Genomic DNA, 25,212 nt, shown 5'->3' with positions numbered 1-25,212 from the left:
ATCACTATTTATCTTTTCTTTGTAAAGACACTTCATCGTGGACACCAAGTATCCAGGAAGTCCACCACAGATAAACCTTTCTCCAACAAAGCCATGCACTTCCTGCTCTCGTGGATCTGTGTTGACTCTCCAACACTAATGGTTTTTATCTTCCAGTCAGGAATGACTAGACGCTTCTTTTTTATTGTGCTTTTGGCTGCATCCAACTGGTAACATCTGTTCCAGATGTTCTCAGGTGAAAAAATAGAAGGTTTATGGAACTTTTTGCAGTGTTGACACTGGTCTGAGGTCAGTTTTGAACATTAGTTGTGTTCCTCTCAGCGTGTGGGGGAACATGAAGGTAGTGGGAATGTTTCCTTCACCACTTTGTCTGAAATATGACATCAAATCTTAGATCTTAGCAGAAAATCCTCAACAGAATGTCACTGTTAGGTCGGTTGCAGGGGCGTGTCCAGGGAGTGGCCTGGGGTAGCACATGCCACCCTTAGAATCTGATTGGCCACCCCTCTAAGTTCCAGTTTAAATTGACTTCATATTGTCGACAAAAGGCTTGGGTTGTAAACCCCCAAATAGTGTGTGGTTGCACGCACATTTCACCTTGTTTTCTAGCCCAGGCATGTAGTATTAATATTATTTAATATTTTTTCATATTCACATACATAGTATTTAGAGTCCCACTCAACTCCAGTTGGTAGCAGTAATGCAACAAGAAGTGATTTGCTAACCACCACAAAAGTAGATGATGAAGAGGAAAAAAAATGGTGATTGTGCAATGTGAAACTCAAAAATTCACAAGAAAGTAAATAAATAAATAAGCATAACCATTGGTGCCACCCATGAATAAACAAGTGCCGCACATGGGCCACCCCATTTTAAAAGTCCTGGACACGGCTCTGGTCGGCTGGGCTCCAGAAATAAAAGCATCAATGAAACTCGATGTGTGTAGAATCTGTTTCATAATCACAAGATGAAGCTGCACAGATGTTTAAATGAACAAACGGACAAGTCATTTCTCTTTCACGTGCGTCTCTTATCTCGCCACGCAGAAGAAAAACAAGTGAGCATTTATTACTTCCTGGTGCTTCTCCGGGTCCCATCGTTGGGATATTTACAGCATCAGTCATGCATGCAGATTTGAAATGATAAGTTTTTTTTATTGATCTATAACAAAAAAAAGATCAAAATGATAGTAAATGTCACAAAAACACCAGAGAGCCCAGAAACAGCTGCGTGGCGTTCAGACCTTCATCAGAGCTGCTGCTTCGGCGTGAAACCTTCACCGCTGTGTCCTTTGAACAAATCAGATGTTCCCTCCCCTTTATGAGGTTTTATGATATTTAAAGTGTCCAAGTGGAGCTGATAGAGAGACAGAGAGTGGGGAAAGTAAAATGACGCTTCAGCAGCTGGTTCTGATCGCCCTTCTGGGTCCTGCATGGGCAACAGGTATCTAAACCTGATGCTTCTGACTCGAACGGGAGTAATAATCTCTTCTAAGCGGTGTTTTGACTCTTGTCTGATTCTGCCCTCATCAGCTGGACTGCCCTGCACTCAGATGTTTCCCTCTCAGCAGCCTCCTGCAACAGGTAAACGAGTCAGACACAATTATACCATCAGAACAAGAATCACCTGAAAATGTTTCAACTCTGTTGTGAATTTCCATCATTTCTAAATGATTTTTGGCGATGATTCACCTTGTGAAGCTGACAGCGTTCGACCTTCAGACGTGGCTGCTCTGTTCTGCGTCGGACTGAACGAGGACAGGTGAGACTCAGATTTGTTTTATTAGAAGTTTGAAAAAATCTGAAAGTCTCTGTTCTTCTGCAGATCTGAGCTCTACACAGTCTTATCAAAACTCCAGGGTAAGTTTCTGCTCTAGTTTCCAGATCATTCATGATGATTAATCCATTTACTGACTCAGATCTGTATTATTAAAATATTAATCCTCATTTTTAATGACTCTACTCCACTGAAGGCTACTTAATGATCCCAAATCCTTTAAGAAATTATGTCTTCTCCTCTTCAGAGCTTCTGACTGTGTTCAACCCCAGACTGATCAGCCTGCTTAACGTTCCTCAGAGTCCTCAGCATGGGTGCAGATAATATTTTTACTTTGCTACATTAAACTCTGACTGCTTCATATACATATATATATATATATATATATATATATATATATATATATATATATATATATATATATATATATGAAGCAGTATTTATAATACCTTCATCTCATGCCTTTTGTGTCATTTCCCCTTAACTGCAGAACACTGATGGAGCAAACAAACCACATGTCCCTCTACCTAAAAACCAATCAGGTCAGTTGTTGCAGAATCCGACTTTAATGGTGACAGATCACTTTATTCACATTAGTTCACTATTAAAAACAACAATTTTCCTTGTAATGAAGTAAAAACCCTCTAAAGGACCTCTACTAGGTGTTTTTCTTGTAGAAAATGATTTCATGCACAGGAAAATACACTTTTGTGCAGATTTTGTGAGGCTATCACTATGGTGTTTTGAAACAAAATGCATGATTCTGCACGCATCATCATGGCGGAATGAGATTTTGTTTTGTTGCAGGCAGTAGTTATGCCTTATTCATGTAATCTCATAAAAATCTAAATCATTTGTGCCAGAAAATCAGAATCTAAATACTTTAGCGTTAGTAAGAATATAATGACATATATTTTTACAAAACAAAGTGCCATGAATACATTTTAAACATCTTTTCCAACAGGACATGGACATGAGTCTCGACTGGAAGCTGGTTCTTCTCTTCGTTCAGGTGGATCATCTTTGTGCCTGCGAGCAGCAGCAGGTAAATACTAAAAACATGCTTTATCTGTGTTTCTATGAGCTGCCGTTTCAGACGGTAACGTTACAGAGTCCAGATTATTAATCCTTATCAGCGTCCGACTGTCACTCCTCAACTTTCTTTAAACTCTGTGAGATAAAAAAGTGTTGCAGATAGAACAGAACAGGGATAATATTCCACCTTTTATTTCCCTCATCAGTGTTGGTCAAGCTTCTATTCCAGTATAACCAGTTTACTGGGATAGTTTAGCTACCTGTGCAGGTAAAATACACACATCCCGTGTTTGTGCTGCAGATCCCGTCTCTTATGAGCCGTGTGGTTGCAGACGTAGATGCTGCTCTGCAGCTGCTGCACTCTCAGGTATTTCTCAGATCATGTAAAATCACTGATAATATTATTTCACTGCAGCTATAATGTTTATACCCTTTTCCTGTGGCTAACGGTGCTGCAGCTTAACCGAACCATCGTCAGCGTTGCAGTATGGGATGGAGAGCAGGATGTTATTCAGAGAAGGTACGGTGCACAGTTGCGTTTTGCTGAATTCTCTGTGCTTAAGTCACGTTAAAGGGATATTCCACCCATAAGTGGTAAAAAGCATTTTGTAACCAGCCCAGACGTTCTCCTAACCTGGCGGTGTTCCATTAGCTTTAGCTTTAGCTTAGCATAAACAATGTAAGTGAATGGTAACAGCTAGCATTCAGATTTGGGACTACATGGCCACTAAGCGCCACTGCAAGGCACAGCTACAAGGGATCAAAACATAACGCAGCGGCCAGAAAACCTGCCGTTTCCTGTCATTAGGGTGAAAGGTTGCAAACGTCGTACAGTAAACCTGATGACATTAAACGATGAGTGGCGGCTTAAAGCGGTGCTTTATCATTAAGTAGTCCCGAGTCTAAATCGGCTCCTGTTAGCTCTTCGTGTTACTTATTATTTTCATTTGCAGTCCATATGATTATTGAGGTCATCAAGAAAAGTGAGGCTCTTCATTGAGTCATTTTCAAGACTTTTTGCATGAAGTGCTAGCTGTTACCATTCACTTACACTGTTTATGCTAAGCTAAAGCTAACAGACTACTGCCAGATTAGGAGAATGACTGCAGCCTGGCCTGCCAGACTCACCCTTTGTTTATTATTATTATTATTATTCTACACAGAAGGACGAGTCTGGATACTCAGAGGCAGAGAGCACCATGGGGGCGGGGCTAGCCAGCTCAAAAATAACCAATCGGAAAAAAGGGAAAATGGTGACTGTATCGTGCAATGCTGTAGTTTTTAGCTGTTGAAAAAAAGGCGTCTGGCGACAGCGCAAACATCTTTCTTTTGAAAAAAGGCTTTTAGCGCTTCTTCTTGTGGTTTTAAAAACACGCCCGTCGTCTAGAACAGGGGAAAGAGCCGCGGCGAACTCCGCTTCAGACGCCATCTTTGTTGTTTATGAGAAACAGAGCGTTGTGGTGTGTGACGCACGCTTCTCGGGCGGGGTGGGTGGGGTGGGGGGGGTGTGGGGGGGATATTTGAATGGGAGGCCCTTTGCTTCTCATAAGGAAGCGGTGACATGGCTGGCCAGGCTAGAATGACTGGACTGGTTACAAAATGCTTTCCCCCACTTAAATCTGGGGAACATGGCTACAGACTAAATTTCACATAGGGGTGGAAGATCGCTTTATGACCCAAAGAATAAATAGTTTTGAGTGAAAAATAAAAAACAACAAACCAGTTTAATATTAGTTGTTTTTCTACATCTTAAACCATTTTAATGCCGTTACATAAATCAAGTTTCATTAAGGGAAATCTATTTTTGCCGACAGGAAGTGTCCATGTGGCGACACAAACAGTGAGGGAGAACTCATACTCCAGAGGGCCTTACTGACCCACGCTCTGCAGGTTTGTTGATATTTTACTCACACTGGAGTTAAGTATCAGGTTAATGTGTGAAAAAAAATCCTTTTTCAGGAGTCTTTGGACGAGCTCCTAGTCCAGAGACACTGGTATAGCGACCGAGCTGACTTCACCGTCTCACTGCAGGACGTTGCTTTCATCAGAGACCTGTCATTTTACACTGTGAGCTGCTGGCACAATCATGTGATCTTCATCCTGCACAACCGTTCTTCACGTGCAGCATTCTCTGTCTAAGTTATTCCACAAATGGTTTGATTTGTGTTTTTCCACCTTGCAGCAGGCAGGAAAGCCTCGTTCCGAGTCCACAATCTCAAAGTTCACCGACAAACTGATGGTGAAGCTGTGGACAGGCCTGGTGAGCCCTGAACCAGAAACCTTCTTCATCCATCTTTCACAAGTTTGCTGAAACAGCTCCTGCGTCTTTATTCTCCGACAGTTGCAGCCCTCATTAGAAGCACGTACAGATGAGAACGAAGACAGGATCAGGTTTCCGTGCCCAACAGAGGTGACGATCAACAAACAGTTAAACAAGCCTTTTAAAGTGATAATTCGATTGATCAGACAATCATTTTCACTTTTCTTTGTTGTGTCATAATAAAAAGGACCAACCGTTCTTGAGAACAGAGAGAAATTCCCCTTCGTTTCACCTCAGAGAGGCTTCTCCTCTTAGCCCGGCGGTGAGTGCCATCAGAGGAGAATCTGTTGCGAGTCTGTCATCCTGCTCTGATTCAGCTTTTTGTGTCCGATTCCCAGCTCACCGGCACAGAGCTGCCTTGTGAAGACCTCAGTTCCTCACCCTCTACTCCCACTTCAGGTGGGGAGCATTTAAAATGTTACAAAAATCCAAAGATCAACGCCTAAACGGCGTTTATTCATTCTGACGATGCTGAGATTTCCTGTTCCTCTTTCCTTCTAGTCCATGAACTCAGGCCGGGGGACATCAGAGTTATAGCTGCTGTGGGCGATTCTTTAACGGCGAGTCATTCTTTTAATTCCTTTCGAACAGCTATGTTCATATCCTGATCGTCGGGGACCGCTATCCTGCACGTTTTAGTGGTTTCCCTGCTCCAACACATCCGATTCAATGGTTGGATTTTACGTTAATAAAACGTGGGAAACCACTAAAACATGCAGGATAGTCGGGACCAGGATTGAACACGTCCTGACTGAATCACAAAGACATTAGGTCACTGAAGTTTTGCTCGTCTCTCTTCGATAGGCGGGAAACGGAATTGCATCCGGCCCCAACGACATCCTGGACGTCCTGCGTCAGTACAGAGGCTTATCCTGGAGGTGAATGACGGCTCTCCACGTTTTCTGACATCTGACTGAATCACATCTGTTAAGTATTACATTAGGAATAAAAAACAAATCATATCTGTGTCATTTCAGTATTGGTGGAGACGAAAATCTCACCACTGTCACCACCCTTCCCAGTGAGTCGGTTGGGGTTATAAAACCTGCGCTTTGGTTGGAAACGTTCAAACATTTGAACATTCTTTGTGATTTCAGACATTTTGAAGCTTTTCAACCACAACCTGACGGGGTACTCGGTAGGAATCGGCATGCAGGACAGTCCCGAAGCGTTCCTCAACCAGGCTGTGGCTGGGGCAAAGAGCAAGTAGGTGTTCTTGTGTCACTAGAATCAACAAGAACTTGTTTTAGAAACATAGAAATAAGGCTCAGAAGTGACCAATCTGGTTGATGTTGTAGTGGCCGTAGAGGTCAAGAGGTCATCTGTAAGAATGGTATAGACCTGCTAGGAGCGTTCTTGACTTATTTAGTGCTTTTACTCTCAGGGATGTCCCGTCACAGGTCAGAGCCTTGGTGACGAGGATGAAAAACGACCCTGTGAGTCTTACTCTCCCGACTCTCTCGGCTAAAATGACTTTTGGCTGCCAGTTTGGAGTAAAACCAAGAAGTCTAACTAAACATAACTAATGTCATCTGTCCAGAGAATCAACTTTGAATCAGACTGGAAGATGATCACCGTTTTTATTGGTGGAAACGACGTCTGTGACCACTGCACCAATTCTGTGAGAACTGGTGCTCAAAAATCATTTCAATGGGATAAAATGGTGAAATTCATGTCAAGATGGCTTCTTTTCTTCACAGCTCCTTTTCTCTGAGCTAAATTATGTCCAGAATGTTCGTGAAAGCCTGGATTATCTTCACAAGGAGGTAACGTTGACTTAAAGATGAGGTGTTTTTGGTTGGCTGGCTGCATTAATGACGCTGACGTTGGTCAGGTCCCTCGAGCTCTGGTGAATCTCGTGGAGCCTCTTCTTGTAACGCCCCTGAGGGAAATGCATATGGACAAGACCCTGAAATGCCCAACCTGGCTGGTGGAGTGAGTACTGACTCGTTCAAAGTCGTGCACTGATCTGAACAACCTCTAATAACTTGTTTACTTGTCCAGTATTTTGTGCCCGTGTGTCACCTTGCCAAAGTCAAATTCTGAAGCTCTTCAGAATGTAGAAAACAAGAACAGAGGCTATCAGGTGAATTACACCACCAGAGCAGGAAGGCGACGCTTGAATGTGTTGTCACTGATGGCTGCTGTTGTCCTTTAGGAAGTGCTGCATGGGCTGGTGGAGTCCGGCCGCTACGACACACGCTCAGACTTCACCGTGGTCATTCAGCCTCTCCTCAGGGACATTGTTGTCCCCCGCTTGCCGGTCAGCACTTAGATCAGCTAATTAAAACATTTCTATTTTGGGAATATTCTAGGGCTGAAACGATTCCTCGAGTACCTCAAATAATTCGAGTTCAAAAAAGCCTCGAGTCAAATGCTCTGCCTCGAGGCTTCGTTTAATTCATGTTTAATTAATTCATGGCTTTGCAATCACCTGGGGTCATGTTTCACCCAGACCGAAATAAGTGACGCACATACACACTGCACTGAATGCACACGCGAGTATCGAATGCTTAACTTTCTCTTAAGCCATGGCGGACAACGTGGACCCCGGTGGAGTGCGATAAAGACAGAAAATGTCAAAGGTGTGGGACCATTTTTCACGTCGTAAGGCGGAAAACGTAGTCCAGCGTAAATACTGTAAAATGGATTTAGCCTACCACAACATCACATCCTCGATGCTGCAGCACCTGACCAGGAAACATCCACATGTAAATGTCACTTCTGCAAGCGGACTCGGAGGTCCGCTATATATTCTGCGGACACTGTGCGACTTTTTCGTTTGTAGCACTCAGTTTCAGCTCACACTGTGGGTCTGGTAGGAACATGTTGGACCTAAAATGTGCTAAAAATAGCAGTTTTTACACAACACGTCTGACTTTTTCTTGTGCTGTTATTGACCCTTTGCACGTGACGTCACGCCACTCATGTGACCGCCCTCTTCGCCATGATGGATGGCAAAAAGACCGTTTACACCCATAGAAACTCCAGTGATGGTAGTCAAAACAAGCCAGTTTGTAGCCTTTTGTCGCTTTTATTTAGTTGATTTGACAGTAAAATGGTTTTAGCTTGCTGCGTGGCCGGCTGCACTAAGAGACAAGGACGTAAACTCAACTTGTTTTTTATTTTTAAAAACTCTGATGGAGACTGAGGCTGGAGATGAACTGCAGCGATCAATCAAGCAGACTAGCAGCCCTCAGATTTGCAGCAAACGTTTTTACTGGGTAAGATTAACATTCATTTATTTCACGAGGAAGACAGGGACAGGGATAAATGTGATGTGTTTATACTAGTTATTGATAATCCTGATGGGTGGGCATTTCACCACGGAGGATGCCCTCCGTCCACTGTAGTGTAAAACGAGATAATTATTAACAATATTAAAGCTCTGATGTATGATTACGTGTGTTAAAATTACGTTATTTATTTATATGAGCGTCAGCATTCAGAGATCTTCTCATTCCGGTGTGAGAGCAGCAGCTGAACCCTTGTAACACCACCAGCAACAGAAGCTGGTAGGGATCTGGACTCAGCTTTGGTGTAAAATGCTGTTTACAACATAACGTTATAAATCCAGAGGGGTGAATTTAGGCAAAGTCAGCAACATGTTTACATCGGTGAACAGCTGCAGAGAGAACGTAAGCTAACGTTGATAAGCTAGTTAACATACCGCTCTCTATGAGCCCCGCTAGATGCGCTACTTCTTCTGATAACTGAACTGGGCATGAGCTACTGGAAGGAATGCTGGAGTTTTATTTTTGTTTTGATCGCAAAAACAATTTCAGGCTCTACTTTTCCCTTTGTTTAGTAATCGTGTCGCTCACTGTTTACATGCTTTTGCCGTCCACCATGGTGGACCCACGTGATTAGGTGACGTCGGTGCAAAGGGTTAATTGATGTCTGTTGTCCCTCGGGGTTGCTGCAGGAGGACACAGGTATTTATGAGTGGCGGAGGAAAACGAAAGAAAGGAAATGTTTTGTGATTGGTATAATTTGACATAACCACGGCAAACATGCTTTCTCGACAATCCTAGTTATTGTGTGAGGGAAAAAAAAGTGTAGAAATTAAAACGGACGTGCGTTAATAGAGAGATAGCTGGCGAGCCATGTTTGCGCATGCGCCGTGAGCGGTTCTGGTGCTGTTTGGGCCGCAGCCGCTCGCTGCGCCACTTCAGCAGTTATCCTCCTAGTTGTTGTCTGGCTTGCCAGGCTAGCAGATTCTCGCACGAGGGGAAAATCAGCTCAAGTTGTATACTTATTTTTTGCACAGGCGTTTGTTTACTGTGAAGTAAAGAGGAAGTGCTGAAGTTTTCAAAACAAATTTTGAACAAAACTTGAAGAATAACTGACAATTGCGTGCTCATTTTAAGAGGTCTTTCATATTTTATAACATGCTATTTGATATAATGGTTTACAAACACAAAAGGGTAATTTATTAGAGTACTCGATTAATCGATAAAAGATTCGACAGAGTGCTTGATGACAAAAATATTCGATAGCTGCAGCCCTAGAATATTCTTTGACTTTTGCAGCCGAAATTGGCCCAATCCTTTCTGATAGCCCTCTAGTCCACAGAATGAAACAAATACTAATAAAATATGTTTAATTCAAACTTCTTCAGAATGGTCGTCCTGATCGCTCCTTCTTCAGCGCCGACTGTTTCCATCTCAGCCAGCGAGCCCAAACCCTGATGGCTCGCGCCCTTTGGAACAACTTGGTAAACAGACGCTGAACTAGTTCTGACTCAAACTGTGTTACGGTGTAACACAAAACACATTTGGGTACGATACGAACTACACATGTTCCCACATTTGTGACTGACTCAGTGGTTTTTGTTTCTCTTTGAAGTTGGAACCTTTGGGCCATAAAACCTCAAAACAGGAGTTTAATTCCTCTATCGAGCTGAAATGTCCAACAAAAGTACAACTTTTATTTTTCATTAACATAAAAACTTCTCTGAAGTTCTTTGAAATTTAGGAAGCACTGCTGACTTTATTAAGGATCCCTTTCTTTCTACAGAATTCACCTTTTATTCGGACCTACAATAACAGTAATTACATGTATTCTGGGCCATCTCCAACATCTGTGCCAATTTCAGTAAGTTTCTAACATTCATGAGAGAATTGATCATCAAATAAGGAACAAAATAAAAGTTAATGTTGTTTTAATAGCATGTAAAAAACTAGCAATGTTCAAAAACAACCCTACTTCTGTAAGAATGTCTTCAATGTGAAATTTCAAAAATGGACCATACAGGTCCTTTTCAAAAAATGTGCATATTGTGATGAAGTTCATTATTGTCTGTAATGGACTGATAAGCATTAGACTTTCATATATATCAGATTCATTACACACAACTGAAGTAGTTCAAGCCTTTTATTGTTTCTAATATTGATGATTTTGGCATACAGCTCATGAAAACCCAAAATTTCTATCTAAAAAAATTAGCATATCATGAAAAGGTTCTCTAAACGACCGTCACCTTATCGCGGTGGAGGAGTTTGAGTGCCCTAATGATCCTAGGAGCTATGTTGTCTGGGGCACTTTGTGCCCCTGGTAGGGTCTCCCATGACAAATTGGTCTTAGGTGAAGGGTGAGACAAAGAAAGGTTCACAGAATCTTACATGGATGTAAATTCAAAGAGTTGGAGTACCCGGCCCGGAGGGTTACCGGGGTCCCACCATGGAGCCAGGCCTGGGGTTGGGGCCCATGAGCGAGCGCCTGGTGGCCGGGCTTTTGCCCATGGGGCCCGGCCGGGCCCAGCCCGAACCGGATACATGGGCTCATACAACTGTGGACCCACCACCCGCAGGAGGAACATGAAGGGTCTGGTGCAATGTGGATCGGGTGGCAGACCGAGGCGGGAGCCTTGGCGGTCCGATCCCTGGACAAGAAAACTGGTTTTTGGGACATGGAACGTCACCTCGCTGGCGGGGAAGGAGCAGGAGCTTGTGGCAGAGGTTGAGCGGTACCGGCTAGATATAGTCGGACTCACCTCGACAAATAGCATTGGCTCTGGAACCCAAGTCCTTGAGAGGGGTTGGACACTCTCCTTTGCTGGAGTTGCTCCAGGTGAGAGGCGGAGGAATGGGGTTGGCTTTTTGTTAGCCCCAAGACTCTCTGCCTGTGTGTTGGGGTTTACCCCGGGGGACGAGAGGGTAGCTTGCCTGCGCCTTCGGGTCAGGGAACAGGTCCTGACTGTTGTTTGTGCTTATGGGCCAAATATCAGTTCAGAGTACCCACCCTTTTTGGAGTCCCTGGGACGAGTGCTAGATAGTGCTCCATCAGGGGACTCCATTGTCCTGCTGGGGGACTTCAATGCTCACATGGGTAATGACAGCTTGACCTGGAGGGGTGTGATTGGGAGGAACGGCCCGCCTGATCTGAACTCGAGTGGTGTTTCGTTTTTGGACTTCTGTGCAAGCCGCAGTTTGGCCAGAACGAACACCATGTTCAAACATAAGGATGCCCATCACTACACTTGGTACCAGGGCAGCCTAGGTCGCAGGTCGATTATAGACTTTGTAGTCATATCATCTGACCTGCGGCCATATGTTTTGGACACCCGAGTGAAGAGAGGAGCGGAGCTGTCCACTGATCATCACCTGGTGGTGAGTTGGATCAGATGGCAGGGGAAGATGCCGCGCAGACATGGCAGACACAAACGCATAGTGAGGGTCTGCTGGGAACGCCTGGCAGAAGAACCTGTTAAGATGGTCTTCAACTCCCACCTCCGGCAGAGCTTTGACCGCGTCCCGAGAGCAGTGGGAGACATTGACTCCGAGTGGGCCTTGTTCCACTCTGCGATTGTTGAGGCAGCTGTTGCTAGCTGTGGTCGCAATGTTTTCATGAGCTGTATGCCAAAATCATATATTAGAAACAATAAAAGGCTTGAACTACTTCAGTTGTGTGTAATGAATATATATGAAAGTCTAATGTTTATCAGTACATTACAGACAATAATGAACTTTATCACAATATGCTAATTTTTTGAGAAGGACCTGTACAATGGTCAAATGAATGAACGAGTAAATAAATACTTCAGAAACTATGCTTAAAAACTATTGAGAATAGTATATTTTAGGGTTTTAAAAATTATCACTGGTGTCCCACAAGGTTTTGTTCTTGGTACTTTTTAGTTTTCACTTTCCATAACTCTTCTTTCTCAGACTGCATTCATTCAAATTTTCTTTTTATGCTAAACATATTATATTTTCGTGATTTTACAAACACGATTCCAATCATGTGCTGCCTCATTTACTTCTCAGAACTGGGGAAGTGATTTTTCTTGTAAGAACCTTGATCCATCCGACACTCAGCCCACCTCAGGTGAGACAACATGACCATCTCTGAATTATTTAGTATATCATTAGATAAGATGAAATTTACACTTTTATCTAAGATTTTCATAACATAACAGGTTTAAAGGGATGCTTTGCAGTTGAGCTTGCTTTTAGCACCCCTAGTGGCCATTAAACAAAAGGTGAAACTTATCTCCTCGCTGTGTCTTTTTAACACAGCTGAAATGTCTCCCAGCCTTCATTGGTGTCTACAGGAGCGGTTCATCACTAAATCAAACAAATCAGCTGTGTTTATGATCTAAAATATGGTGAAAGCAGATTCCAGCACCAGGCATGTCAGCTCAACTTTACTAAGTCCAACAGGGACCAGACCAGCACTCTGAAGTTACAAATGTGATATTCTAGCCACAGGGGTGGTAGGGTCTGAGTGTATTTTCATTAACCCCGTCAGGGGTCATTTTAGCACATACTCAAGAAAATGATTTAAAAATATGAAAAAGCTGCATAGTATGCCTTTACCACCTAAAACTATTGAAAATATCACATTAGATAATAAAGCTGTTTGCAGTTTGTTGTAAAGTTAGTAAAGTTATTTATGTCTTTGATCTTCAGTTCACAAACTAAGGCCATCAGATATTCAGGTGGTGGCAGCACTTGGAGACTCTATAACGGTAAGTTTAGGCAAATAAATATCTTCTTTTGAAACGACGCACGCTTCAGATCTGCTTCTTATTGGTCAGAAACGCGTTTTGCATTCTAAACTGGATTTGTGGACTCTTTGGTCACCAGGCGGGAACTGGGGCAAAATCAAGAAACCTGCTTGAGCTTAATAGAGACTATAAGGGAGTCTCGTGGAGGTATAAACTCTCTGAATGAGCTTGTGGAGTCATGTTATCAACCACTTTCATTCCTGGAGTTTTGTTTTCTTGCAGCATTGGAGGTGATAAAACATTGGAGACTGTCACAACACTACCAAGTGAGTTAATCCAGATCTGTTTTAATTAAAATCAGTCATCTCTTACATTCACACATGAAATCTGCCTGTTTAGTATTAAATGAGAATGTAAGCGCATTCTGAAGGGCCACAAATGTTGGCTGAGTTTTTATTTGCTCTTCTCAGACATCTTGAGGAAGTTTAACCCGCTCCTAAAAGGCTTCTCCAAAGGTCAAGGTTCGATACAAAAAGCCTTCAACATGGCTGTCGCTGAAGCAAAGACCTCGTACGTTTTTAACTTCCTTGTTTATCTACCCGATGATGCCTTAAAGCTCTGCTGATATCTTTGTTCCGTCACAGAGAACTTCCTGCACAAGTTCAAGCTCTCATCAAGGCCATGAAAGGAAACAAGGTGAGACTTTTCTGAAAAATCTCTAAAACCCTCTGGGTTTTGTCGTCTTCATGCTCATCACCGCCTGGTCTGCTACACAGGATGTGGATTTTGGAAAGGACTGGAAACTTGTGACGATATTCATCGGTGCAAATGATCTTTGCACTTATTGTTTGGACCAAGTAAGTGTTTCCTGAAAGTGCACAAAACAACTTAATGATGGGGCTTTAACACCACTGCTGCACGTTTTCCATAGAATAACCTTTCACCCAAGAACTACAGTCACAACCTTATGCTCAGCTTGGACACACTTTATAAAGAGGTGAGTTATAGTTAAAGATTACATATTAATGTCATGTAAAGTCTTCATAACGTTAGTTACGTTGTATGTTCCCATCTGTGGATCTCCAGGTACCCAGGCTGCTGGTAAACGTAGTAGACGTTTTGCAGATAGATGTGTTAAAAACAGTCAAGAAGAACACTCTAGGATGTTCCCTCATGCAGAGGTTGGTCCTTATTTATTAGCTCTGTTTCTGCACAATTTTAATATATTGAAAACATTATTTTATAGAGTAAGAAACATTAAACAGGTGTACACAGGTGTAACATTTACCTAATGACCTCCATGGATGGCTGAAAAACACAACCCAACACAATAATAAGCCTCACATCTTGCCAGCCTGCATCTATACGAGTGTTTTTCCTGACTTCTGGATTGCTTTGCATTAAAACATTTGCTAATTGATAAATGTAAATAAAATACTGATTTCCTTTTGGGCGCATCAACAAAGTGAGCCCAAATCATGACACCACCACCACATGTCACAGACTGATAATTTATCGTTTTTTGGTTGCAATTAATTAATCTTATTTTCTAAAGGAATCTTAGAAATATTCTGTTTCAAAAGCATTAGTTAGAAATGTTAGTGTCACATGATGCTACGTTTACAGGATCAGCTGTCCGTGTGTTATCAACCCAACAGAGAACTCTCCTGAGTTTGAAGAGGTCAGAAGAATTAATCACAAATACCAGGTACCACCAAAAGTTTATTTTTTTAATATGTAATAATAAATTTAAGCCAAAAGGTTCTTTATTTCTATAAGAATCTGGTATCTGTTCCAGGCTGAGGTGGAGTATCTGATTTCTGGAGATCGCTATGATGGAAAAGAGGACTTTGCTGTCGTTCTTCAACCCTTTTTACACAACTTTTTCATCCCTCATGTTGGAGTGTGTAACTGTAGCATTCATATTTTTCAGGGAAACACTTGATAAGACTCTAAAAATGTGGGAAACCCTTTTAACAGGTTGGTGAGGCTGACACGAGTTTCTTTTCTATCAACTGTTTCCACTTGAGCGAGCGAGCTCACGCAGAAATGGCCGTTTCTCTGTGGAACAACATGGTGAGCCCTAAGCCAATCAGACTCCTGTTGTTTTTTAGCAACATGATTTATATTCAGTCTCTGTGCCGACAGCTGGAGCCTGTTGGCAGAAAGCAGGCTTACAACAACTTCACATACGACCGCTCTAAGGTTCGCTGCCCCTCTGAGGTAATCCTAAATCCTGATACTTCAACATCAAATAAAAAATCTGATTATTTGTATTCTTAATTTTCACCAATCATTTAAAAAAAATTTCATGCCCTAATTTTGTTTATTTATTAATTTATTACCTTCCATAAAAGCAGAAATGTTTCGTTTGTTTTTGCATTGATTTAGCAGATTTTATGAAGGCATCAGGCCAAATCAGTTTTCTTGTCACTGCCAGATTTTTAGTCATGTTTTTTTTTCTAAGCAGAGTTGTGAAATTAACATTTAACATATGATGCAAAACTCCGTTTTACATCCTTTTGTGCTGCCATGCGGGTCTCTCCTGCCTCTACAAACACTCTAAACATGAAAATAACCCTTCCTGTTTTCTAAAAAGCTTTCGGTTTTATAAAATATGTACTTAAAACAAGCCATTTCAAAAAGTCCCTGTTTGTGATGTCACAAACGGGGAATAATTCACCCCCTCTTCAGGCTGAAGGAGCAGCGGCTCTACTCTGAGCCCTTCCCTGGATATCTGAGCTACTCAACCGCAGACAAATGTAGAAACCTCATGGACTGACGCTGCCTATTGGAGCTGGCGCAGCAGCGGGCCGCCATTTTGATAGGTTCCCATTCGCCTGCGTCACATTTATTTCTACTGAGGAAGGTGCTTTCCCAACTAAAAAACAAATTTTATGATGCTTTTTAACAAAATCTGCGTGTATGGCATGATAAAATATAAATATATTTAAATAAAATAAATTAAAATATAAAATCCCAACAGTAGGCTAAAAACGTCAACAGAAATCTCTCGTGATCTGTTTTCAATAGTGCACCAGTTGTTGCAACTGTAGGCTGCACAATAAATGGGCATGGTTGCTGACATCCAATATGGCGGCGATGCTGTTAGGATCCCCGATAGGGCATCTACTTATTCATGTCTTTGGGTGTTTCTCAATGTCAAGGCGCCTAGCCTTGCGAGGCGATGTCTTGCGAGGACACTGTCCTTCCTTGGTCAAAGAAAATGGTTAAATAGAACAGACTTGCATCACATGACCGCGGCTTCCACGGCAGTCATGTAACATCACGTGACACGGGAGATAACATTATATTTTATACAGATTAGTTTCAATATAAATATATAACGAGCCTTTTACTCTTTTAATTGTGTATATGTTTATTAAATTAAATATATAAGTGAGTTACTACCCGCTAGCCACCGAAGCTGCAACTACTAAGCTACTAACCAACCATAGATAACTTCTTTGGATCTAAAAATTTTTTTTAAATTAGTTGACTTACTTTTGAACTTGAAAATTGTCCCCGAAGTAGCTGCCGGCTTCTGATCCGCCGTCCTTTTGAAAATACCGCAGTGTATTGTGGGTAATTTTTGACCAAGGCTAGGCTACAAGACACCTCCCGTGTATCCTTGCTCAGCTAGCTAAACGGCTAACAAACGGAGAACACACGCCTTGGTAGAACATGAACATTGGACCAGATTGGAACACGTCTTGGCAGCTCCCGATGACGTATCTCCTAGGCAACCGGGGCGGGGCCAAGACATCAAGGCAAGTTTCCTTGGCATTGAGAAACACCCACTGTTTCAACTAATGGCAGCCAATCAGGGAATAGGTGGGCGTGGCCAGCTCCAGCATGTTTCCTTAAAGGGACAGAGTCCTAAAATGAGTAATTCTGGAAGGAACTGAAACTGTCAAGAATAAAACTGCTGAGACGGACTTTATGCAAATAACTTCATAAGAATGGTTTTGGTATTATACTTTCTACTATATATATCTTTAAAAATTATATCTCCTTTAAAAAAATAAATGTAACGTAGAATCAACCAGATTTTTAAAAATTAACTTTTTATTTGAAATAGTTCACCAATTTTTTCCATTTCTGATCATTCCTTTTTTTTTTGTAGGCCAATCCCTTCATCTTCACGAAGACGAACAGTCTACCAGCTCCACCTACCACTGCACCAACCACACCTGTGTGGGTGCCAGTGCTTGTGGGAATTACCAGTTTCCTAGCTGGGATCGTCATCTCCCAGCTCGTTTTGTCCTACTGTCGTCGTAAAAGGAACAGAAAAGGCAACGACAGGGTAGAAATGAAAACAACTGTGTTTTGAATGTGTATATTGTTGTTAGGTCCAGCTCCCTAACCAGAGGGGTTATTTTATAGGTGATTAGCTCTCTGCAGCCTGTGAGAAACAGCCATGCTCCACTGTAGTCATAGAAACGCTGCCTAGTGCTGCCCGTTTGTAGGGTTTGCGCAGAAAATGTGAGATATTCATGTAACTGATCTGCATGAATGCAGATGCTCTCTGTCTTTATTTGATTTATGGGAAAATAAATCAGCTATAATATTATTTCTGATGCATTAAGAACAATTTGGAATTCAACAACCATTCACAGTTGAATGAAATGCAAAAGTTACATTTAGTCGTAGATTAGCATTAGATCTGTTTAATGTCAGTGGTAGTTTTCTGACCAAACATGCTCGGATCTTACAGGTTTATTGGTTCAGTTTGACCTTTTGGGTGACGTTTATTATGGTTTTAATACTTCCTCGTGCTTGCAGCAAAAATAAATGTTTTTTAAAAATTACAATCTACAAATTAGATTTAGGTTATTGTAATATAATTTAAATGCCTTTTATTTGTAGTGATTGTTCATTTGTGCTATCGACAAAAAAATTATTTAAAAAATATCTTCAAGTGAGGTTTCGTGAAAAGGTCAATACATCAATAAATTAGCTTCTTTTTCTAGAAAGATCTTTGAACAACCTCAGTTTGGCGAAAGAGATTCGTTTTGATAATTACATTCAGTCCTCCCACCAGCTTCTTATGAATCGTATCCTCTAACTCAGCAAGAAACCAGCTTTTATTTTATTTATTTATTTTTCTACAGGAAATAAGATAAAATTCAGAATGCGCATGGTTTCTTACTTTAGTAGAAACAAAGTCTGTCTTTGGTAACAATGTAAAAAAAGAGCCAGTGTAAAAAAACGTATGCAGGAGAAAAGTTAAAAATTGGTGTTTTATTATTAGGAAAGTCAGTGATGAATGTTTCCAGCATGCACAACACACCTGAAAGTCCTTTGATTTCTGCAGGGGGTCATTGCATGTGTAAACATTTTTATCATTGGCACTCTGCAGCTGGACTGGAACGGCTCCTACTGCATGAAATGCAGTAAATCATTTCTGATTCACACATTTAGACTTTTACTGTGTTTTATTTATATCAAATCCTTCATTAGCCTTCTTATTGTTTTTGTGTTCAAACTGGAAAAGATTAAATGTCATATTTGTATGAATAAAGTAGATGAACGTAGCGTCGTGTCAGAACGAGGCACTGGAAGAAATGCAGTTACATGAACGACCAGGTGTTGATTTACAAAATAAAACATGGACTCTGAACTGTTTTATGCACCAAAGCAGGACCTCAGTCTGTCTTGAGGGCTTGCAGCACTGACCGTGGCACTCTGCTGACGTAGTAGTCATGGTTACTCAGTGCAGCAAGAACCCCAGCAGAGTTCATGTGTTGTACGTCAGCGTCGTAGCGGTATGCATTTCCATGCATGTCTGTCAGTTTACCTGCATTTAGGAAAACAGCGTTAAAACACTGTTCATAAATGATGTGGCTGATTTCTACAGGCTCATCGTTCACCTCCAACAGCATGCAGGATGGCCTCCGGAGCACACGTGTCCCACTTCTTGCACCCAGGACTCGCAAACACATAAGCAGAAGCCCTCCCCTCAACAAGCTGGATTATCTGCAGACAGTTGAGACGTGTTATCCTGGTTTACACAGATAGACCTTTAACTTAGTAATTTCTCACATGCACTCGACCCCACCTCACCTTGTTTCCAGCACCACCCACTCTTATGACTTCGTGAGGCTCCATGGCATTCACGCAGTCTGTTACCACCTTGTTGCTATGGGAACGGGTGGTTGTGACAATTCTCTTATCACCTGGAACTTCCTGCAACTGGAAGCCAAAGGCGCCCAATCCCAGCACTCCCCACATGGTTCTTCCTAAAACCGCTCCTGCTCCAAGCTGATGAGAAGGAAACGTGCAAATGAGTCAATGCAGCATCTTTAAAAGAAAACCTGCAGATAACTTTGTTTTTTTTTACTTGATAATTGTAGAACGGCTGGTTGATGACACCTGCGATAGCTCTGCCTCCATAAGCAATACCAATGAGCACTGTGACATTGTCCAGGAGCCCTGAAGCCAGAAAGCATGAAGGTGTTACGAAAAATCAGTAACCGATTTAACTCCTTCTCTTGTGATTATCAAACATCTCTCATGCAGTGAGGAATTATTCTACACTGGCAGCTTTAAGCCTTGCTTTCCCATACAGAGAGCTGTGCCGGGAGTCTGAGAGTTGTCCGACCCTTTATGCGGTGCAGCTTGGAGATGGAGACATCTAGAGGCTGGAGGCCGCAAAGACAGTAGGAAAACGAGGAAGGCAGCAGGAGAGCAGCGATGCAGAAAAAGAAGAAGCAAAAACTATAAAAGTGAGGGAGGAGAACTAGAAAACACGCAGCAAATATGTGCATGTCAGCAGCAACAAACTGACCTGCTGGGATGCTAGTTTGGCTACACAGTGTTTTAGAGAATCGCTTTGTTTCACAGACAAAACCCACCTTCTGTATACTCCTTTGTGCCATCGAGAGGATCAACCCAAACGACGAGCTGAGAGTCAGACAAACACGTTAAAGATACAATGTGTAGTTTTTACCATTCTTTTCTGGAAATATCCATCAAAGTGTTGTGGAAAATGAATGAAATGATACCCAGTTGTTGAAAAATATTGGCGCTTCTTAACATATAACCATAAAAATCTGTTCTAAAACACACGGGAGTGGCAGGGGCGCCTCCAGAAAATTTTGATGGGGTGGCCAGACGGGGCCAAAAAATGTTTTGGAGTTGCACACCAAATTGATCATCGTGGTAACTCTGGGACCTGTGGCGATGAAGTGCATTGCTCCTTTTTTGGTTTTTATTCTTAAAAAAAGAAAAAAAAAAGAAACCCAGTAAGAATGAAAAAAATGTTACCTAAATTTTACAAACACGAACATTTCAGAAAATGTATTTCAGTTATTTAAAATGTTTGTTCAAATTTTATTTAAACATGTATTTTTAAGGTAATTCACCTGTGTTGCTGTGTTCACAAAAAATATGGAGTTAAAAATTTTTTAAATGGTGAGCAGCAGAAAAAGATGCATTTTTTTATTCTGATTGTTTCTTTACTGATTAATTGTATTACTTCTATTTGGTTTTACAATAATGTCTTGAATAAACAAGATCAATTTATGGTTTGACTGAACATCGATATGATTTATTAATACTGGCTTTTCCGGGGGAGGGGGGGGGGCAGCAATTTTCTGGCCACCCCTTGGGGGCGCCCTTGGGGAGCGGGTCTAAGTTTCTGGGCGATGCCATATTATGGGCCATTCCCATCTGTACCGGGTCGGCCCGGGCCGGGTAGCGTAGGTTGTTTACATATCTGGGTGGCCTGGGATTTTCCCGGGCCAACCAAGGCTCATTCTCGGCCCTCTTCCCGAGGGGTACTGCTTCAGGCCGACCAGGGCCAACACGCCCACTGCTGACAGTAAATTCACACCTTCCATTAGAGCAAGCCTCTGATTGGTGGGTAGAATCAGCCCATTCACACCTTCCATTAGAGCAAGCCTCTGATTGGTGGGTAGAATCAGCCCACATGGGCTTAAGGCAAGGATGTGTGGAATCAACCGGGCCAGGCTGGGGCCGACTGGGGCTACCCGGCCCGGGCCGACCCGGTACAGATGGGAATGGCCCATTAGATGCCATGTTTTCTTCTACAGGAGCCCGAGAGGACAAAATGCATTTACTGATTTTTAACAAGTGGTTACAAAACTTTTATTATTCTTAGAAGTTGTTTTACACATTTACCTCCACTTGTTGTCAGTGATGAAAGGGAGTCTGATGTGTTTGTTATTTTTGCTAAAGTTTGCACTCCCCAGGACTTTTTGACCCTAATGGGCATCCATTGATAAGGTCTTACTCTGCTTGCTTGCAACGATTTAGGTATCTACTGCCCCCTATTGCCAGGAAAAATACACACTGTCACTTTAAGGGGAGGGTTACAGTCTCACAAGCACTAAAACCACTTTTACAGACTCAGGCCCGGTTCACACACACAGACATATCCATGCTGCTTTTTCACCCCATTTTCCTCTTCTGACAAAGAAGATCCAGATTACCGTAATGCTCTGACAGTAATCTCAGATTATCCTGCCGTGTGTGGTGTGTTAAGAGCGGCTTGGTCTAAAATGACTTATTTCCTTTAAAAAGACAAACGTGGTTTTGAAGATGTTTCTCATACCTGCAGACAGTTTCGACTGAAGGCTGCAGTCTTCCTCAGAGTGTCATCCGACTATCTGCCTTCGTGTCATTTATCAGCTGGTCTGTGAGCGTCATCAAACCACGCCCCCAGACCAGGTGGATGCCCTCTCGTCCCGGTTGATGGTGTCGCTGCCTCGATTCCGGATCTCGATGGACCCCCCGATCCACCATTTCAAGTTGGTATTTTCTGTGATGATTCGGCTTGGTCTGCTCGGAAAGATGCTGGGTCCCCCAATCCCAAATCTGGGACTTTAAACAGGTTGGATTGTTTTGGCCTGATTTCGAGAACAAAAGGCTGTGCTGCCTGATGAATGATGTAGCCAATAAGGAAGCCGAGTGATGGAAGGACACTGAACGCTCCTCATGTTTGTTTACTCTGACCCGGGCTTTTCACCTGATGTGTAAGCGACGCATAACGGATAATGGACGTACTTTTCCTGAAGCTCAGCAGAACGTCCCTTCCCAAGCATTTCAGACATGAAACAGCAGCAAAAGTATTCCATGTATCTGGTCCTGTGAGGTCACAAGATCACCAGAGAATTGCAAGATCATGCATTGTTTAGCCAGTTGACGGATAAAAGATTCCTCTGCAAGGAGACAGACAGCATCATGTAAACTCGGTTTGTTTTACCTTGGCCACGGAGGTTTCACAGATGATAAAATTTATATTTCTGATAGCTAAGCAACTGGAAATCTGAACGGGACTTTTATTTTGAAAGTTGCTGGATGTTTTACACTGCTTCCATGTTTGACTTCCTGTCTGGCACAACTCGATTGCAAGATTTCCCGTCTAACCTGGGAGTGTTCCGTCTGTGGTTGTTTGGGACATAGTGGCACACCGTGGGACCCAAACTGATTTTTATCTCCTCATGTGGGGTTTTGAAAAGTTGTTCGACCGTTTTAAATCCTGCTGTGTGAACCAGGCCTCGGTCAGCCACTAATACCTGAATGTAATTGTAGTTACCTCTTCTTCCTTTAGACTTCTAAATTCTTCTGGACAGTTCTTCTGAAGGACTTCATCAAAGTGGCCAAGCTCAATGAGATCCTCCTTAACTTCTTCAGCTGGAAGATCCTTCATGAGTAAAAAAAAACTAATATGTTAAGTTTTTTGTGTGAGAACCATAATTAAAAACCGAAAATGTCAAAATAAAGTTGAAATGCCCCCACCTCCTCTCCGATAATAGTGATTTTGGGAAATCGTCTCGACAGTGAAGCACAAATGCTCTGCTGTGCGAGTCTGTCCGCTAGAGTCTGCAGATCGTTAGCTCCTGTCTGTTCCAATACACAGATTTATTTTTACATAGAATAAAAAAGTATTTTTTGGTTTGAACAATTAAACTGGTGATGTTACTACCATCCACAACAATCCGTGTGTTATTTTTTCTGAAACGAGTCATTAGGATGCTGTTAATATGAAGCCACTGCACCTTTTCCACAATGCCAAGTTCTCCACTATGCAGGACCTTCCTAACGATGGCGCCAGCCTTTTCAGCCACCGAATACGCAGACGCCACCAATCGCATGACCACAGCAGGATTTCCTGACATCTTTTGTGACTATCTCTGGGAGGTCAAGAGGAAGCCTAAAAAGACAAATGAGTCATTTAAAAAGACAAATGAGTCATTTTAACAGATATAGATAGATAGATAGATAGATAGATAGATAGATAGATAGATAGATAGATAGATAGATAGATAGATAGATAGATAGATAGATAGATAGATAGATAGATAGATAGATAGATAGATAGATAGATAGATAGATAGATAGATAGATAGATAGATAGATAGATAGATAAAGAGAGATTCTATCTATCTATCTATATACTATACTTTGTACCCTTAATACACAGATACACAAAGAAATAATATATGAACAATGTTTTTAACAAACATATTAACTTTTAAACTTTAATCTGGTTTCTCTTGGTATTTGTACCAAATTCGTTTTTGACAAGAACCAGTAAGATAATAAGTTATTTCTGCCAACAAAACCTGTGTACAAACGTCCTAAACAGCGTTTTTGTCTGCTTTACAGTGCAGACACTGCTTAGATCTAATGGACATGCTTGAAAACAAAAAAAAAAGTACAACATGTATTTTTTAGATCCCAAACAATAAATGCAGTCCTAAATAGATCAATGTCTGTAAATCTCAAAACTTATGAATTCTAGTTGCTGGACTCATTTTTCTTCCTCTGTGGTACTTTTACCTTGTAAATAATTAATAAATTGCTTAACTTTGATCACACAGACAGCTCTATTGCCACACCTCATCACTTTTACCTACCTCCACTACAGCAAGGGGCTTTAAGATTTAAGCTGAAGCACAGCAGAGAGGGACCGATCTGCTGGTTCAGTGAGCTAAAAACCACCATTCTGCTTTAACAAGGTGGTAAAGGTGATTTAAACCCCTGAGTGGGCAGCTTCGTTTGGTTTTAGGTCCATTTGAGCAAGAAACCAAATCAGTAGGATCATTGCTCACTAAACACATTAAATACTGGCATATGCTCTACTAGCATAGCTTTAATTAACTAGAAATGATACTAGCAAATACTTTCGACTTCACTTACGCCCTTCTTTTTTACGGTCCGGTTGACTCAGCTCGTTTAACTGGTGAAATGATGAAAACAGCAGCTTTGGTGATTTTAGTTAGTGTGAACAGACTAGCTAACCCCTGACTCTGCGAACAATTACCCCGCCGGCAAAATGATAACACATAAATCAATCTAAGAACAGTGATTATACATCATTAGATGTGAATACTTACTGTTAATGACTAGAGGACTCGCCACAGTTTAGAAATTAGATCTTTGAGATGATCTCAGAAAGCAGTTTACAGCCAACCACCAACATCTACAGCCAGTTTATCATTATGCGTGCAGATTATATTACAACCATACACTGTAAATACAACCATCGACATAAATATACAACAGATTACAGCTAGCTCTCTCAGCGCTACGGCAGCAGGACCGAGCGCAATTTGTGGCAGCGGCAGCGCTTGTGGCACTTGCAGTGGCAGCTCTGATACTTCCGGGTGGTGCCACGGCTTTTAGTGGCACCCGCGGCTTTTAGTGGCACTAGCCACGCCCCCTACCACTGCTGCCATTACACTTCCGGGTGGTGCCACGACTTTTAAGAGTAAGGTCTAGCTGCGGACATTGCCCAGGAAAAACGTTTTTCCTGGGCAATGTCCGCAGCTAGGTATTATTGGATTATTGACTTTTAGTGGCACTAGCCACGACCCCCTACCACTGCTGCTCTTGACTTTTAGTGGCACTAGCCACGCCCCCTACCACGGCTTTTAGTGGCACTAGCCACGCCCCCTACCACTGCTGCCATTACACTTCCGACTTTTAGTGGCACTAGCCACGCCCCCTACCACGACTTTTAGTGGCACTAGCCACGCCTCCTACCACTGCTGCCACGGTACCTGCGGCTGTAGTAGTGACCTCAGTAATTGCAGCACTTATTGCATCATCGGCCTCATCATGCCAACGTTTTTATTTTTTACTTTATTAACAAAATCAA

The 25,212-nt window shown here is 42.1% G+C and overlaps 2 protein-coding genes across 3 annotated transcripts; one reads left to right on the top strand and one right to left on the bottom strand.

Moving 5' to 3' along the window:
- The first annotated feature begins 1,335 nt into the window (after positions 1-1,335).
- On the top strand, positions 1,336-23,046 carry LOC107377838 (phospholipase B1, membrane-associated). The gene is made up of 43 exons (XM_054748153.2): positions 1,336-1,443; positions 1,533-1,583; positions 1,701-1,761; positions 1,825-1,859; positions 2,024-2,090; positions 2,267-2,318; positions 2,741-2,821; positions 3,113-3,178; positions 3,270-3,331; positions 4,626-4,701; positions 4,771-4,878; positions 4,994-5,071; positions 5,153-5,221; positions 5,319-5,393; positions 5,470-5,530; positions 5,633-5,691; positions 5,936-6,009; positions 6,109-6,152; positions 6,229-6,337; positions 6,516-6,567; positions 6,672-6,752; positions 6,832-6,897; positions 6,966-7,066; positions 7,136-7,217; positions 7,290-7,394; positions 9,753-9,848; positions 9,980-10,051; positions 10,151-10,228; positions 12,400-12,460; positions 13,045-13,103; positions 13,222-13,289; positions 13,365-13,408; positions 13,553-13,652; positions 13,727-13,778; positions 13,859-13,939; positions 14,014-14,079; positions 14,169-14,263; positions 14,709-14,790; positions 14,881-14,985; positions 15,063-15,158; positions 15,231-15,305; positions 17,209-17,388; positions 21,667-23,046. Exons 1-43 carry the CDS (start codon positions 1,389-1,391, stop codon positions 21,799-21,801), a joined length of 3,315 nt encoding a protein of 1,104 aa, XP_054604128.2. The 5' UTR covers positions 1,336-1,388; the 3' UTR covers positions 21,802-23,046.
- bpnt1 (bisphosphate nucleotidase 1) lies at positions 18,307-24,758 on the bottom strand. 2 transcript variants are annotated; one of them, XM_070548793.1, is made up of 10 exons: positions 24,449-24,758; positions 23,108-23,262; positions 22,848-22,952; positions 22,645-22,752; positions 19,940-19,988; positions 19,652-19,726; positions 19,426-19,517; positions 19,149-19,346; positions 18,956-19,061; positions 18,307-18,882 (listed from the first exon to the last, which is right to left on the bottom strand). In XM_070548793.1, exons 2-10 carry the CDS (start codon positions 23,225-23,227, stop codon positions 18,731-18,733), a joined length of 1,005 nt encoding a protein of 334 aa, XP_070404894.1. In that variant the 5' UTR covers positions 23,228-23,262; positions 24,449-24,758; the 3' UTR covers positions 18,307-18,730. The 2 variants fall into 2 exon arrangements, with proteins under 2 accessions (XP_070404894.1, XP_070404895.1); XM_070548794.1 differs by lacking the exon at positions 19,652-19,726 and having other exon boundaries at positions 24,449-24,754.
- Between the last annotated feature and the right edge of the window lie 454 nt (positions 24,759-25,212).

Source organism: Nothobranchius furzeri, chromosome 2, assembly GCF_043380555.1.
Source record: "Nothobranchius furzeri strain GRZ-AD chromosome 2, NfurGRZ-RIMD1, whole genome shotgun sequence".
NCBI lineage: Eukaryota > Metazoa > Chordata > Actinopteri > Cyprinodontiformes > Nothobranchiidae > Nothobranchius > Nothobranchius furzeri.
This window is presented reverse-complemented; position numbering and strand designations above follow the sequence as displayed.

Excerpts from the sequence above, each read along its gene's own strand:
- LOC107377838 (XM_054748153.2), top strand. The coding sequence starts at position 1,389 with ATGACGCTTCAGCAGCTGGTTCTGATCGCCCTTCTGGGTCCTGCATGG. Across the intron at positions 14,791-14,880 it reads GAATTAATCACAAATACCAG|GCTGAGGTGGAGTATCTGAT; the intron begins GTACCACCAAAA and ends TATCTGTTCCAG. Across the intron at positions 15,159-15,230 it reads TTTCTCTGTGGAACAACATG|CTGGAGCCTGTTGGCAGAAA; the intron begins GTGAGCCCTAAG and ends CTGTGCCGACAG.
- bpnt1 (XM_070548793.1), bottom strand. The coding sequence starts at position 23,227 with ATGTCAGGAAATCCTGCTGTGGTCATGCGATTGGTGGCGTCTGCGTAT. Across the intron at positions 22,753-22,847 it reads TCACTATTATCGGAGAGGAG|GATCTTCCAGCTGAAGAAGT; the intron begins GTGGGGGCATTT and ends TTACTCATGAAG. Across the intron at positions 19,989-22,644 it reads GAAGTCTAAAGGAAGAAGAG|CTCGTCGTTTGGGTTGATCC; the intron begins GTAACTACAATT and ends TCTGACTCTCAG.